The 15,157-nt window shown below is 38.8% G+C and overlaps 1 protein-coding gene across 4 annotated transcripts in view; it reads left to right on the forward strand.

Annotated features, from left to right (window-relative positions):
* The first annotated feature begins 384 nt into the window (after positions 1-384).
* C1GALT1 (core 1 synthase, glycoprotein-N-acetylgalactosamine 3-beta-galactosyltransferase 1) overlaps positions 385-15,157 on the forward strand; it is a 42,668-nt gene continuing 27,895 nt past the window's right edge. Inside the window, exon 1 of one of the 4 annotated variants that reach the window (XM_045494876.1) lies at positions 385-726. In XM_045494876.1, the coding sequence (XP_045350832.1) occupies positions 720-726 (7 nt within the window). In that variant the 5' untranslated portion in view covers positions 385-719. The other 3 variants (XM_045494878.1, XM_045494877.1, XM_045494879.1) reach the window with 3 other exon arrangements.

Consider the following 15,157-nt stretch of genomic DNA (forward strand, 5'->3'; position numbering starts at 1 on the left):
ACAGAGAGATACTGACTACAGAGAGTACGGGGCGGGTGGGTGGGTGAGTGGGGGACAGGAGAAAAAAGAACGGGAAGCAGGCTAGAGGCCAAAAGACTTCTGCAGGGTTAGAGCCTGTCCCTCACACAGAGGTCCCTCAGGTACCTCCAGCTTCAGTCCCTGCAGTTTCACTGCTTAGTCTCTCTCAAGGTCCGGAAGCTAGTGCAAAACCAGCACCAGGACCAGGAAGGAGAAGCCCAGCAGCGAGGAGCCGCAAGTGGGTAGCGACTACTGCTCATAGAAGACCCGACTTCCCAGACCCCTTCGCAGAAGGGCGGGGCGTGAGCTTGGCGGCCAATCTCCGCGTCCGCACGTCGCCATAACCCCGCCCCACCCTGCCCCCTCTCGCTCCGCCCTTCCCTGGGGCTGGTGCGGCGGCAGAGACGTCAGCGCTAGGAGACCCCTGGGTGGCGGCTGCGCCGTCGGCGGGCCGCGGCCTGGACGCGCTGCGGGGAGGGGCGGAGCGAGCGGGCGGGATCGCGAGCTGGGTCCGCCTCGGCAGCCGCCGCCGCTGCCGCCGCCGCGCCGCCGCCGCCGCCAGGGAATAATCTGGGCGGCAGCGGGCGGCCCCCGCTAGCGGCCACGAGCCACTTCTGCCGGTGCCGGGAGGAGCTAAGGTTGCCGGTCTCCTGTCGTCCCCCTCTCCGCCCCCCAGGAGGGGCGAGAGGGAGCCGCGGCTGATGTCAGGTACGGCCGGCGGAGGCGCCCTCAGGCTGCGGGTCCAAGGTCTCGGCTCCCTTCGTCCTTCCAGCGCGGAGTGTGCTTTTGGGGGAGCGTGGAGGGTGGAACCAAACCCGGGCGCAGCCAAACAGGTGTCTCGGGGTCGCCGCCGGGGCTGGGGACTTGGAGCTGCTGAGGGAGGCGCGGGGCACTTCCTCCTCCCGGCGCCACTGTGAACTGCCATTGGGGCAGCCTGCCCACCGGGCCGCTATTTTGTTGACGAGTAGCCTCCTCTTGGTGGTGGGTTCTTCCTTTCTGCCCTCTGGTGCCCCTCACCTCCTCTTCGCGCGCTGCCCGCCGTCGGGCGGCGGCAGTGAGACTCGAGCTGCGTCTCGGTCGCGGCGGGATCACTTAGCGGTCCTGCCCGCCGGGCGGTCCCCGCCCCGCCCCCCTCCTCAGACCTGTGGGTCCGGCCGGACTCGGGGCTCAGGTGTGGCCACCTTCATCGAGAGCCGCCGGGCTGCGGGGCAGCGCGAGTGCCGGGCGAGCGAGCGTCTTCCCCAAGTGCCGGGGGGACTTCCTCGGGGCTTTCTTGGATCATCAGGTTTGTGGCTGATTTATTTTTTAAAATTTCACTGCCTCTGGCAAAGTGAGCTAGCCAGGTGTGTTTGGCTCACTTGCACGGTAGAGAAGGAGGCAAAGAGTTTATTTCTCCACCCCCGGCACCCCCTCGCGAGTGTGTGAGTAGTAGGTGCTGACAAGTTGGCCATACGCCTTCGAATTTGGATAAATTATATACTCTTAAAAGAAGAATGTAATTTGGGAGTGGGGATTTATTCTTCCCTAGCTCTTACTCTCCTCTTATTATTTTTTAAAATAATAAACAAGAAGGCACCACATGCTCTGTAAAAGTTGATTGGATTTATATCTAGTTTTCTAAATTCGTTATAGATATTGTAGTATATCTTTTTAACGCTTTTCGGGTTGGAAACTATTACGCTAACCATGACTTGACTTCAGTATGAATTAAAAAGTTAGTTATAAAGGTAGAACTTTAACACGTTAAAGTGAATAATTAGGCCAAAGTGACCTGGACAGAAATATGCTAATTTACTAAAAGTTAAGCAGAGAATATGGATAGCTTGGCCTGGATGCCAGGAACAAGTGTTGTGCACAAGTTCAACTTGTTTAATTCTGGTGTAGGTTTAGACAGTGGGAACTTGAATTTTTAGGAGATATTTAAACAACTTTCCATACCCTTATCAGATAAATGTCAAGTGAGCCTTATGCACATGATGCTGTGTGTTCTGAGTATTGAATATAGTAAACTATACTTATTTTGTTTTCCACTAGCTAGTATATATTGATGTGCAATTTAAGTGAATATAAAGTTTTAAGTTACCAAACAGTTAACTCTTTTCACCATATGTTAAGTAAAACAGTGATTTAGTAAGGAAAGTATGACTCATTTAAAATCTTCGTAGGAAAGGAGCATGGTTTTTAAGTACTGGTGGAGAACTATTAAAAATCTCTCTCAAATATGTCTGTAATTTGTGTTTTTCTGTATCTTCTTATTTAGGCCTCAGCGTTTAAACAATATTTTGTGGTTAATATTCATAGATAGGATAGATACAGTTTTTCTTAAATATGCTTTTTTTTGGGTATAGATTATACTAGTCTGTATTTCTGAGTAAATTTAATGTCCAGAAATTCTTAGAATTTTATCACAAACTTGTTTAGTGGTACATATAATGAATTAATTTTCACCCAGTCATAGAAATACAAAAGTGTGTCGTTTAGGCATATGCTGTTTACTATTTGTATATTGATTTTTGCTCCCTAAGATAAAAATTGCATTTTACGGCTTATAGATTTTGTAAACCATGGTAATTTAAAATAGAGCCTTTGTGTGATGAAATTATTGATTGGAATTCTTGTGACATTGTAGCTGTAAACAAATGTTAAATGGAAAAGGGACAACTTGGTGAAATTCATTTCACATTCATTTAAAATTTTAAGCTTCCTAATACAGCCATATTACTTTTAGAATATTTGTTGAGATTTGAATAAAGACGCTAGTGTACAAACTATAATAAGGTGGGAAGAAAAGTATGACAAAATTTTTTTGCTCCAAATTCATTACGATTAAGGTCATTCTTTTAAAAGAAGGAAGGAAGAGAAGAAAGAAAAGGAATATTCTACAAAAAAGAAGTTAGCATTTTATCTTAAAATCTAAATGTATATCGGGGCGCCTGGGTGGCTTGGTCGGTTAAGTGTCCGACTTCGGCTCAGGTCATGATCTCACGGTCTGTGAGTTCGAGCCCCGCGTCGGGCTCTGTGCTGACAGCTCAGAGCCTGGAGCCTGTTTCAGATTCTGTGTCTCCCTCTCTCTCTGCTCCTCCCCTGTTCATGCTCTGTCTCTGTCTCAAAAATAAAATAAAACGTTAAAAAAAAAATTTTTTTTTAAATCTAAATGTGTATCTAATGTGTACTTAAATTTTCACTTTGCAACTAATTCGAATGGCCAAGGAGAAAATACATACCAAAATCTACAATGTGTGTATAAAAGAAGTGTCCCTTGGAGAAAAACATATAAAGAAGTTGATATTTGTTAAATAGAGATGCCTGTAAGAAAGTAGGAGAAACCAAAAAATCTGAATAATTTATCTAGAACCTGTAGTATGAGCTGCCTTGCACATTGAAGGCACATATTAAAGGCAGGAAAAAGCAGTATTAGGTTGGCGAGATTCTGAAATGGGAAACCTGGTTAGTTTACAACTAAAGCTCTGCACGAAAACATTTGAACTGGTGGAAATTAGATACAGCCAAATTTGAAATTATATATGGTTTGGTGTAGTAATTTGCATTCTTGGTCCTTGTATTATTTTCCTAGGGGTGCCGTAACAAAGTATGGCAAATTGAGTGATTTAAAACAATAGAAATTCATCATCTCAGTTCTTCAGGCTAGAAGTCTGAAATCAAATGTTGGCAGAGCCATGGTCTCTAGATTGTAGGGGAGAATCTGTTCATGTCTCTGAGCTTCTTCTGTCACTGGCAGTCCTTCGTATTCCTTGACTTGCCACTATATCACTCCCCTCCATTCTTTCTGTCTGTATCTCTTCATATGGCATTCTCTCTTTTTTTTATAAGGATACCAGTCATATTGGGTTAGGGTCCACCTTGATGACTTCATCTTAACTTGATTACATCTGCAAAGACCCCATTTCCAAATAGGTCACATTTATCTTTTACAGTGTTCAATAAATTTTTAGCACCATAGGGCAGACCAAATCAGAGGGTGTGGTGAGAACAGAGTAGGGACATCTAAATTTACGTATTTATCATTTACTTATCTCACTACTGACTCAGAACCAGGTTGTAGAGGGAAAACAAACAGACAAAAATCTCTGTCCTGGAGGAGCTTATGTTCTAAAATGTTGGTTCTCAAAATGTCCCTGGATCTGCAGCATCAGCATCATCTGGGAACTTGTTAACAATGCAGATTTTCAGGCTCAACGCCCCCCCTCCTTCCGCCCCCACCAGACCTCTTGATTCAGAAACTGTTTTAAAAAGACTTTCAGATGATTCTGATGCAGACTCAGATTTGAGAATCAATGAACAGGATGGAGAAAAGAGACAATAAACAAGGTAAGTAAAATGTGTAATATATTAGACGTTAGTAGGTGCTGTGGGTAAGAATGGGGAAAACCCCCTGAGAAGTAAAGGCCTGAAGGAGTTGGGGAGTGAGCCATGTGACTATGTAGATGAGTTGTGTTCCCAACAGAATAGCAGGGGCAGAGACCCTCATGTGTTTGAGGAACAGCAAGGAGTCCAGAGAGAACACAGCAAGGGAAACAGTATGTTGAGTTTATGAAATTTGTTTGTTTGTTTTTGAACTGTAGAAACCAAATACTAGGAGGAGATATCAGAGAAAGAAGAGTGAGGATAGGATGGCAGACCATTCAGGTTCATCTTACTGGTTTTGGCTTTGTCTCTGAGTGAGACTGAGAAGACCCTGAAGGATTTTGAGCAAATGACTAATGTCTTTTTAAAGGGATCACACTGGTGAAATGGACTGGTAAAAATGGATTGAAGAAAGAAGGCTGTAAAGGGAAAAGTTGATTAGGATCCAGTTATACTAATTGAGAGAGAAAGAGGGAGGGTGAGGAGAAGGAAGAAAAGGAATGGTAGGGTGGTAGGACTAGGGTGGTAGCAGTGGAGAGGTTAGAAGAGAGTTATAAGATGAAAAACATATAGGACTGTAGTGAAAAATAAGGTTTTTTCCTCCCTAGTTACTTCAGTCACTGAGTTGCCTGCCTCAAAGTTAACTGATGTTACAACTAGTCTTTATATATTCTTCTTTAGATATTTTATATATATATGATAAACAGGTTTTAACAGGTTAATAGAGTGGTTCTTAATTGGAGCTGATTTTGTTGCTTGGGACAGTTGGCAATGTCTGGAGACCTTTTTAGTTGTCCCAACCAGGGGGAGTGCTACTAGTGTCTGGTGAGTGGAGGCCACAGATACTTCTAAACCTCTTACAGTGAACAGGACAGCCACCACAAGAGAGAATTATCCAGCTCAAGGTGTCAGTTGTGCCAATAAAAAACACCCGCTTGATGGGACTTAGAGAGGTTGAGGCACAGATAGTGAAGGGAAGACAGTATTGTGTAGACAGAGGAGACAATAGGAATAGAGGAGCCCACTGCATTGGGATGTTTAGTGAACTGTATAGGTAGTTCAAGATTACTGAAGAATAAATTATAAGGCATGGGGTATTGAAATATGAGCCTGGAAATCTGGATAGAGTCTAGATCAAGGAGAGCCTATATATATCATGTAAATTAAAGATGCTTAGTTTTTGTCTTATAGGCATTGGGGCTCCATGGAGAATTCATGGAGTGACTTAGTCAGCTTTTCATTGTAGATAGATCATTCTGGGGGCACATAGGTGGTTCAGTAGATTAAGCATCTGACTCTTGATTTCCGCTCAGGTCATGGGTTCTGTGCTGGGCATGGAGCCTGCTTAGGATGCCCTCTCTCTCTCTCTCTCTCTCTCTCTCTCTTTGTCTCTCTCTCTCTCTGTTTCTTTGTCTCTGTCCCTTGTGCTGCGTACTCTCAAAAAAATATAAAAATAAATCTTTATCTTACACAGTTTTAATGACTGAAGTTGTGTTATGGGAGAAAATAGTTTTGAAAGGGTGAAGTGGACATCATCTCTTTGTTGTAAAGTAAAAGATGCACATACGTATAAGCTGATATAGACATTACCCTTTTTGCAAGATACACAGAGAGATGGGAAAGAAAATGTACTCTTTTCTGTGTAGACATGAAATTTAATCTATGGTTTTAGTTTGGGTTTTTTCATTTGTTTTCTTTACATTTCTCTTATTTAAAAAGTAGCCACTACACATTACTGGCAAAAAAAATCATAATCTGCCAAATGTGCAAAGATTTTCCTTAGCACATGTAGATCATTGTTTTTGACAGCTGCAGAGTATTCTGTGGTATGGATGTACCTTGTTTGTTTATTTAACTAGTTCCTTATCAACAAGCAACCATCTTACAGCAATGGCTGCCATGACCATTTTTGCAGATGACTTTGTTTTTGTCCATAAGAGAAATTTAAAAAAAAATTTTTTTTAAGCTTATTGATTTATTTTGAGAAAGAGAGTGCAAGTGGGGGAGAGGCAGAGAGAGAAAGGGAGAGAGAGAATCCTAAGCGGGCTCTGCACTGTCACTGCAGAGCCCAGTGGCAGGGCTGGAACTCACGAACTGTGGGATCATGACCTGAGCCAAAGTTGGACGCTTAACCAACTGAGCCACCAAGGTGCCCCCATAAGAGAAATTTCTGATGATGAAATGGTGGGTCAGGTCATACTCATTTAAAAATTTTAAAATATATTGCCAAATTGTCCTTCCAAAAGACAGTAAATATGTGTATTGTGAGAAAGAATGCAGGAGTGCCAGTTTTCTCTACCATGTCATTACTGTGTGTTACTAAACATTTTTACCACTATGATAGGTTAAAATACTATCTCTGCATTTGATTTAGTTTTCTTTAATGTGAATTTTTTTTTTTTCTTTGAGAGAGAGAGAGAGAGAGCCAGGGGGTGGGGAGTGGTGGGGAGAGGAAGGGGGAGAGGGAGAGAATCTCAAGCAGGTTCCACGCTCAGTGTAGAGCCTGATGCAGGGCTTGATTCCATGATACTGTGATCATGACTTGAACCGAAATCAAGAGTTGGATGCTCAACCTACTGAGTCACCCAGATATTCCTCTTTAATGTGGAATTTGAATATCCTCAACCATTGTATTTTCTTCTCTGCAAATCCTTTGTTTTCTTTATCTGTTATTTTATTTTTTAATTTTTTAAATGTTTATTTTTGAGAGAGACAGAGACAGTGAGAGTGGGGGAAGGGCAGAGAGAGAGGGAGACAGAATCTGAAGCAGCCTGCAGGCTCTGAGCTGTCAGCACAGAGCCTATGTAGGGCTCGAACTCACGAACAATGAGATCATCACCTGAGCAGAAGTTGGACGCTCACCCAGCTGAGCCACCCAGGTGCCTGTTTTAACTTTATCTGTTTTTATATTAATCTTTTGTTTTTTTTGTTTTGATACTTCTTGGCAATTTTGCTGTAGTTTTTTTTTTTCAACGTTTTATATAGGAACATGTCTTTGAACCAGCAGTTTCATTGCCAGAAATTTAATCAATAGCTTCTGAGTTTTGAGAAGATCTCAATTCATGGTACAAAAATGATAAAGTGGGGTGCCTTGGGTGACTCAGTCGGTTAAATGTCCTACTTTGGCTCAGGTCATGATCTCATGGCTTGTGTGTTTGAGCCCTGCTTTGGGCTCTGTGCTGACAGCTGAGAGCCTGGAACCAGCTTCAGATTCTGTGTCTCCCTCTCTCTCCACCCCTCCCCCCCACAAAAATAAACATTAAACGAAGTTTTTAAAAAATGTAATGATGTTTTCTTCTAGTTTTGTTTTAATTTCATTTTTTTAGAATATTGAAATTTTAGAAACATTTGGAATTTGAAAGAAAGTAGGTATTCAGCTGGCTTCTTTTTATCTTTTTCCTGAAAGATTATTTCAGTATCATTACTTGACTTAAGCCATATTTTTCTTGATTTAAAATAGTATGTAGGGCGCCTGGGTGGCACAGTCGGTTAAGCGTCCGACTTCAGCCAGGTCACGATCTCGCGGTCCGTGAGTTCGAGCCCCGCGTCGGGCTCTGGGCTGATGGCTCAGAGCCTGGAGCCTGTTTCCGATTCTGTGTCTCCCTCTCTCTCTGCCCCTCCCCCGTTCATGCTCTGTCTCTCTCTGTCCCAAAAATAAATAAACATTGAAAAAAAAAATAGTATGTATATTATGTATTAAATTTCCATACATAGTTGTTTTTTTTTAAATAAACCCTTTATTTTGATCCAGTAAAGACCACCAGGGTTATATATCTTTAGGCTGACAAAGGTTAATTAACTTGCATCTGTGAGGGAGACCACACACCAGAAGAACTGTCAGCATTTTACTAAATAAAGAAGGAATAGGGTTATTATAGGATTTTGGACAAGGGTGGAGTTTAGACAAAATTTAAATGAAGCAATATTTGATAAGTTTGAAGTACAGCAAGGCTGTGATGTCAGGGGGTTAATTAACATCAGGCTGGGCTGAGAAGCAAACTTAAAGTCCTATTTCCTTAGAGACTACACAGTTAAGATAAATGTGGAATGTTGTGTCTGGGATACCCTATCTGAAATTCTGAGTTGGAAATTAAGCCTGTTGCTGTTTGATTAATGATCTATCATCCATACAAGAATGGGATGTTCCAGTCTCATATACTTTCAGATAGCTTAGTTCTGACAGTGTGGTTGTAAAGAAAAGAAGTCTCTCAGCACTATGTCTGTAGTACTAATTAATAAGCATTAAAAATTTATTTTCTTTACAGATTCATAGATAAATTGATATGTCTGGTCAGCATGAATATCAAATTGTTTTAATTACTATATCACTGTTTATTGTAGGTAATATATTTTAATCTCTGGTGGGGTTCATCTACTCTCCATCCTGTACTGTTCCTTTCAGGAACTTCCCAGTTATACTCACATATTTATTTTTCAAACATTAAGAATAACTTTTTACCACAAAAATCTTGTATTTTAAGTGACTCCATTAAGCTTAGTCTGACCCCACACCCCTTTCCAGAATTTCCCCGGTATATTCTCATGCTTATTTTTACAAATCTTTTAAATGTTTCTTACCGAGTTATTTAACTTTTTTAAATCATCTTGTATTTTAGTTTGGATGATGTTACATACGTAGATTAATTTGGAGAAAATCGGCATTGTTATCATTGATTCTTTTTTTTCCAATGTTTTATTGTGATAAAATACACATACAGTTTAACATTTTAACCATTTTTAAGTGTATGTTTCAGTGGTGTTAAGTACATTGATATTGTTGTGCAACCATTACTACCATCTATCTCCAGAACTCTTTTCATCTTGCAAAACTGAAACTCTATACCCATTAAACAAGAACTTTCCATTCCCCCCAGTCTCTGGCAACCACCATTCTTCTTTCTATCTCTCTGGTTTTAATTGAGTGTCTCCTGTAAATAGAATTATATAGTATTTGTCTTTTTGTGGCTGGCTTATTTCATTCAGCATAATGTCAAAAGTTCGTCCATGTTATAACATGCGTCAAAATTTCCTTTCTTTTTAGGACTGAATAATATTCCGTTGTATGCACATAACACATTTTGCTTATCCATTTATCCATCGATGGACACTTGGATTACTTCCACATTTAAGCTATTGTGAATAATGCTGCTATAAACACAGGTATACAGATATCTCTTTGAGACTCTGCTCCCAATGCTTTGGGTCATAAACCCAGAAGTGGAAGTACTGGATCCTGTGGTAATTCTAACTTTTTAATTTTTTGTGTAACTATCATACTGTTTTCCATAGTGGCTGTACATTTTACCTTACAGTGCACACGTGTTTGTACTTCTCCACATCCTCACCAACACTTGTTATTTTAGTAGTGGCCATCCTATTGTATCTCATTGTAGTATCTCATTGTAGTTTTGTTGTTCATTGTTGTTCCTGATGATCAGTGACGTTGAGCATCTTTTTCATCCTCAGCATGCTCATGCTTATCTGCCATTTATGTGTCTTGTTTGGAGAAATGTCTGTTCAAGTCCTTTGCCCATTTTGTTGGTTTTGTTGTTATGTTTTAGGAGTTCTCTAATGTATTCTGGATATTAATCCCCCATCAGATAGATGACTTGGAGATATTTCTCCCATTCTGTGGGTTGCCTTTTTACTTTGTTGATAATGTCTTTTTTTTTTTTTTTTAAGTTTTTATTTATTTATTTTGAAAGAGAGGTAGACTACCAGGGGTATATATCGTTAGGCTGACAAAGGTGACAAACTGTGAGATGGTGACCTGAGCCGAAGTCAGATGCTCAACTGACTGAGCCACCCAGGTGCCCCTGTTGATAGTGTCTTTTGATACACAGTATTTTAAAACTTTCATGAAGGCCAGTTTGACTACTTGTCTTTTGTTGCATGTGCCTTTGATGTCCTATCCAAGAAATTGTTACCAGTTCCAATATCATTTTTTCTTCTAAGAGTTTTATAGTTTTAGGTCTTATGTTTAGGTCGTTTATCTATTTTGAGTTGATTTTTGTATATGGTGTTAGGTAAGGGTCTGGTTTCATTCTTTAGCATATAGATATCCTGTTTTCTGAGCACCTTTTTTGAAAGACTGCCCTCTGTTCTTGTATGGACTTGGTCCATTTGTTGAAAATCTTTTAACCATAAATGCACGGGTTTATTTCTGGGCTCTCTATTTTATTCCATTGGTCTATATGTCTTATCTTTATGCCAGTGCCACTATTTTGATTATTGTAGCTTGAGTATGCAAAAAAATATTTATGTTCTCATGGAACAGTAACAAAAAGGTATTCTCACTTTTGATTTTCTGAATCTGAAATTGTGGGAATATTTTTAAAAATAGAATTATAGCTTGAAACAATACAATTTGATTTTAACTTGGTTGTGAACTGTTATATAATTTTTGGAATGTTTATTGTTTCTTATCCTTACATGCTTTTTCAGGATTCATAAAATTCCACGGTCCTTTCTAGCACTAAGGTTGTGTAACCATGCTCAAAATACGTCAGGGTCATTAGGTGACAGCTGTGTGTTAATTTTCTATTTCTATAATCTTAATAAATTAGTACTAGAAAATGTTTTTAGTGTCTCTGTCTCAGAATTAATATGTAATTCTATTATAGTTAATTTGAGTTTAGACACGTCAAAGGAAAGAATATAGTTCATATTGTATGTCTGTTTTATGCCTTTAGGTTTCAAATGATGGATCCGTGTATGATTTTTTTATTTAGTAAATTAGATGGCATATAGATCTCTGTTTGCAGAAATCATTTCACCTGTATTCCTCCCTTTAGTAAGACAAACATGCAAACATTTGAATGCCTTTTGTAAGCCAAAGAGTGTGTTAGGTACTAGAGATGTAGAGATAAGAACCTATCCATTTTTCTTAAGGACCTCTTAGTCTAGTGGGAAAGAAATGCACATTCTATTATGCAGTATGATATATACATAGTAGGAGGTGTGAATAAAGGAACAAGGAGACATTTGAGGGAAAGCAGTTAATTTGACCATGGGCATTAGGGAAAAGTGATCATGGAAAGTACCAAAACTAAGAAACCTTGAAAGAATTTGGCATCTATCCAGTGGACAAAATCGAGGGAGGCACACCATGCAAAAAGAATAGAATGGCTGAAGTCATCCATATGAAAGGTCATGGCAAACGGGAGAATGGCTGACTGCTCTTTTCAGATAAGGGAGTATGAGAAATAAGAGAGCAGGAAGATAAACTAGAGCCAGTCTTCTGTACCAGGTAAGAAGTATGGACTTCATCCTGTGGCATTGGAAAATACATGTTTTTTAAACAAGACTGCTGTGTGAAGCCTCTATGAAGTTGTTGGTTAAGAGAAGTTAAAAGACCTGAGCATGGAGAAAAATGATCAAGACCTGGAGAGAGAAAAGTGTCTTTTTGGAGTAAAATAGATGTGGAGATATAATCAGATTTGGGGGTTTGGGAGAAGAATAAAGAGGTAGATGCTTTGCTCCCTTATTTCAAGCCAGCTAATGTTTCTTGCACTATCATCTTGTGGGAAGCATCATAGTTGGTAACTCTGAGAGGAAAGATACTATTTTGTGCCTTCTGGTAGTTTACATTCTGTGAACAGGAGAAAATATATCCTTAGCTCCTAGGACAGTATTTGACACATTAAAAGGTACTCAGTCATTAACACTTTTCAAAGATTACATAAAACCTCACAATCAAATTAAAGTTGTATAAATCTCAAGCGGTAATTCTATTTTTAAAAAATGTTTTCTCCAATCCCAGGTTCAGATGATTAAAAGGTGAGAATGTCTTTTACTGTTCAAGGAGTTCTGCATTCTTTGTATCCTTAGTGGTTTCTATAATACCGAAGGTTAGTGCTGTGTTACACTCTTTATATAAAAATGAAGACAAGGAGGGGCGCCTGGGTGGCGCAGTCGGTTAAGCGTCCGACTTCAGCCAGGTCACCATCTCGCGGTCCGTGAGTTCGAGTCCCGCGTCAGGCTCTGGGCTGATGGCCCAGAGCCTGGAGCCTGTTTCTGATTCTGTGTCTCCCTCTCTCTCTGCCCCTCCCCCGTTCATGCTCTGTCTCTCTCTGTCCCAAAAATAAATAAACGTTGAAAAAAAAATTAAAAAAAAAAAAAAAAATGAAGACAAGGAGAAGGGGAAAGAGTGCCATACAGATTTCCTTTCACTGATGATCCTTCGTGGCTAACACTCAGACTGGAATTTCCAAGTCTGGGTATACCTACCAGTAACCTATCAGTAAAGAGAATGAACCTAAACTAGAGGGAAAGAGCACTGAACTAAAGGGGGAAAGGAAAACATTTGCCTTCTCAGCCTTAAACATTACTGTTTGTATCAAAAAGGGAGGCTGAATATAGCATGGTCCATTTTGGGTTCTGTTCACCCAGAAATCAAAACTCTCAGGCATCCATCCTATTTTTCATGATCCAGCAAGCTACCACCCACCATTCAATATTTTTTGGAGAAAATTTTTTTTATCAGAATAATGTAGCAGTTCTCAAAATGTGGTCCAGGGAAAGTGAGATCTCTTAGACCCTTTCAGGAAGACTATAAAATAAAAAACTGTGATACTAATATCAATATTTGCTTTTTTAATTCACTCTCGCATAAATGTATAGTCAGATTTTTAAGAAGCTACATGTTATATGCTATTGCAAAAAATTAAATGCAGAAGGAGATATGGAATTCTAGATCCAGTGGTCTTCTATTAAACCAGATACTGAGAATATAAAAATTTAAAGCAATGCCACTCTTCTCTTTCATTTTTCTATAAAATACAATATTTTCCATAAAATGTTATTTATGTTAACAGGTAGTGCGTTTGCCATTATTACTTATGAATAAATGAATATTTAAAAACTTTTTATGTTTTAATTTCTAATAAAAATCTAATCAGTGAATATAACCCATAAAAACAAAAGCTATTTGAGGTCCTCACTAATTAAGTATTTAAAGGGATACAAGAGTATAATTTTTGATAGCTGCTTAAGTAATGTATACTCATTAAACTCAACTTGGAAACATGTGGGAAAAAAATCTTAGTTGCCCCTACTCCTAACACTGATATTAGAAGTTAGAATTAAAATTAGAAATGAGAAATTATTAACATTTTGGCATATTTTTCTAGTCTTTTTTTTAAGGATTTTTTTTAAAGCACAGAGTTGGAATACATTGTATGTAAAACTCTGCATGCTTTTTTTCACTTGTGTTCTAACCGTGTTTCCATGTCATAATGCAATCTTTAAAAAACATTTTAGTGATTGTAAAGCGATGTACTTTATATAATTTTTCCTTTTATTCTAACTTTTGACCATGAATCCTTTCATTTAGCAAACACTTGAGAGTTTATGTGCAGGCACTGTTCATAAATGCTTTTTTATATTTTGTTAAGATGATCGCCTTAGATTAAAAGTTGAGTCAGTGAGCTACGCTTTGAAGGCAAAGAGGGAATATACTAAAGAAAATCTTAACTTGTCTTTTGAGTGTTTTATATTATCAGGTCACATGGCAAATTCTCAAATGTATTAGGTATTTACACAACTCTTTTAGCCTGCATAGTATTGTGGAAAGACTAAGTGAATGAATTTAAAGAAGAGTCTCCTTTGCATTGAGTAGTTAACTATTTTTATTTGCTAGATCATATTTTAGGGCAGTGTTATTTTTAATTTGTGATTCAGATGTACAAGTGACTGTGCATATTTTCCCAGGTTCCAGACCTGAATCTTTTGACAGCTTGCTCAACATTTCTGAATCAGTGCCCTGCTGGCACTTTACGATAGATACAATATGATGCACCAAATATTGATCTGACCAAAGTCTGTCATATTTTTAAAATATCTCTACTCATTACTCATACTTGTTGGATAGTTTAGGTATAAAATTCTAGGTTGGAAATGATTTCTCCTCAGAATTTTGAAGGATTTTCTCCATTGCTTTCTAGCTTTCAGTGTTGCTGTTTGAAAGTCCAAACCATTTCATTGTTGTTTCTTTGCCTCTTTCTCTGAAAGCTTACAGAGTAGTTTGACCAAATTGCTCTGAAATTACATAATACTATATCTTTTTTGGGTCTGTTTTTATTCAGAGTGCTAGCTATCATTGGATCCTTTCAGTCTGGAAACTTCCTTGAAATATTTAATTGTTGATACCTTCCCTTCTTTTTTATCTGCCCTTCTAAATTGATCTTATCAATTTTCTCTCTTGTTTTCCATGACTTTATCTTTTTGTTTGCTCACTTTTGGGGTGATTTCCTTAACTTTATCTTATGCCTGTTCTATTCAGTAGGTTTTTTATTTTCTTATATTTTAATTTATTTAAAATATTTCTTTTTGTCCTCATATTTTTTTTTAAGCTACTGTCTTATTCTTATTTCAGAAATAGAATGCCATGACATTTTTTCTCTCAGGATATCAGTGATTGGGGTTTTTTTTTTAGTTTTAATCTTATCATCTCTTCCAAGTTGTTTTAAATTTGACTTTGTTGGTGTTTTTCTTTCATATTAAAGGCATTCCTTAAAATATCTGGTGATTCTTAAGTGGTTATTCATATTTTAGAGTAGATACTAAAAAGCTAATTAAAATCTCTATATACATTTTTGGGGCTATACGGTATTCACTGTACACTGATTGGATTGGAATGATAGATTGCTGAACCTATTGGGGATTCCATAGAGCAAATTAAACCAAATGATTTTTAACTTTCCCAGTCCTAAAGTTCCTAGAGCAGATGATGCTAATGCTTTGTCTAAGGGCCCATGTCTTCTTCCTGTTCACA

The sequence above is a fragment of the Leopardus geoffroyi genome, chromosome A2 (assembly GCF_018350155.1).
Source record: "Leopardus geoffroyi isolate Oge1 chromosome A2, O.geoffroyi_Oge1_pat1.0, whole genome shotgun sequence".
NCBI lineage: Eukaryota > Metazoa > Chordata > Mammalia > Carnivora > Felidae > Leopardus > Leopardus geoffroyi.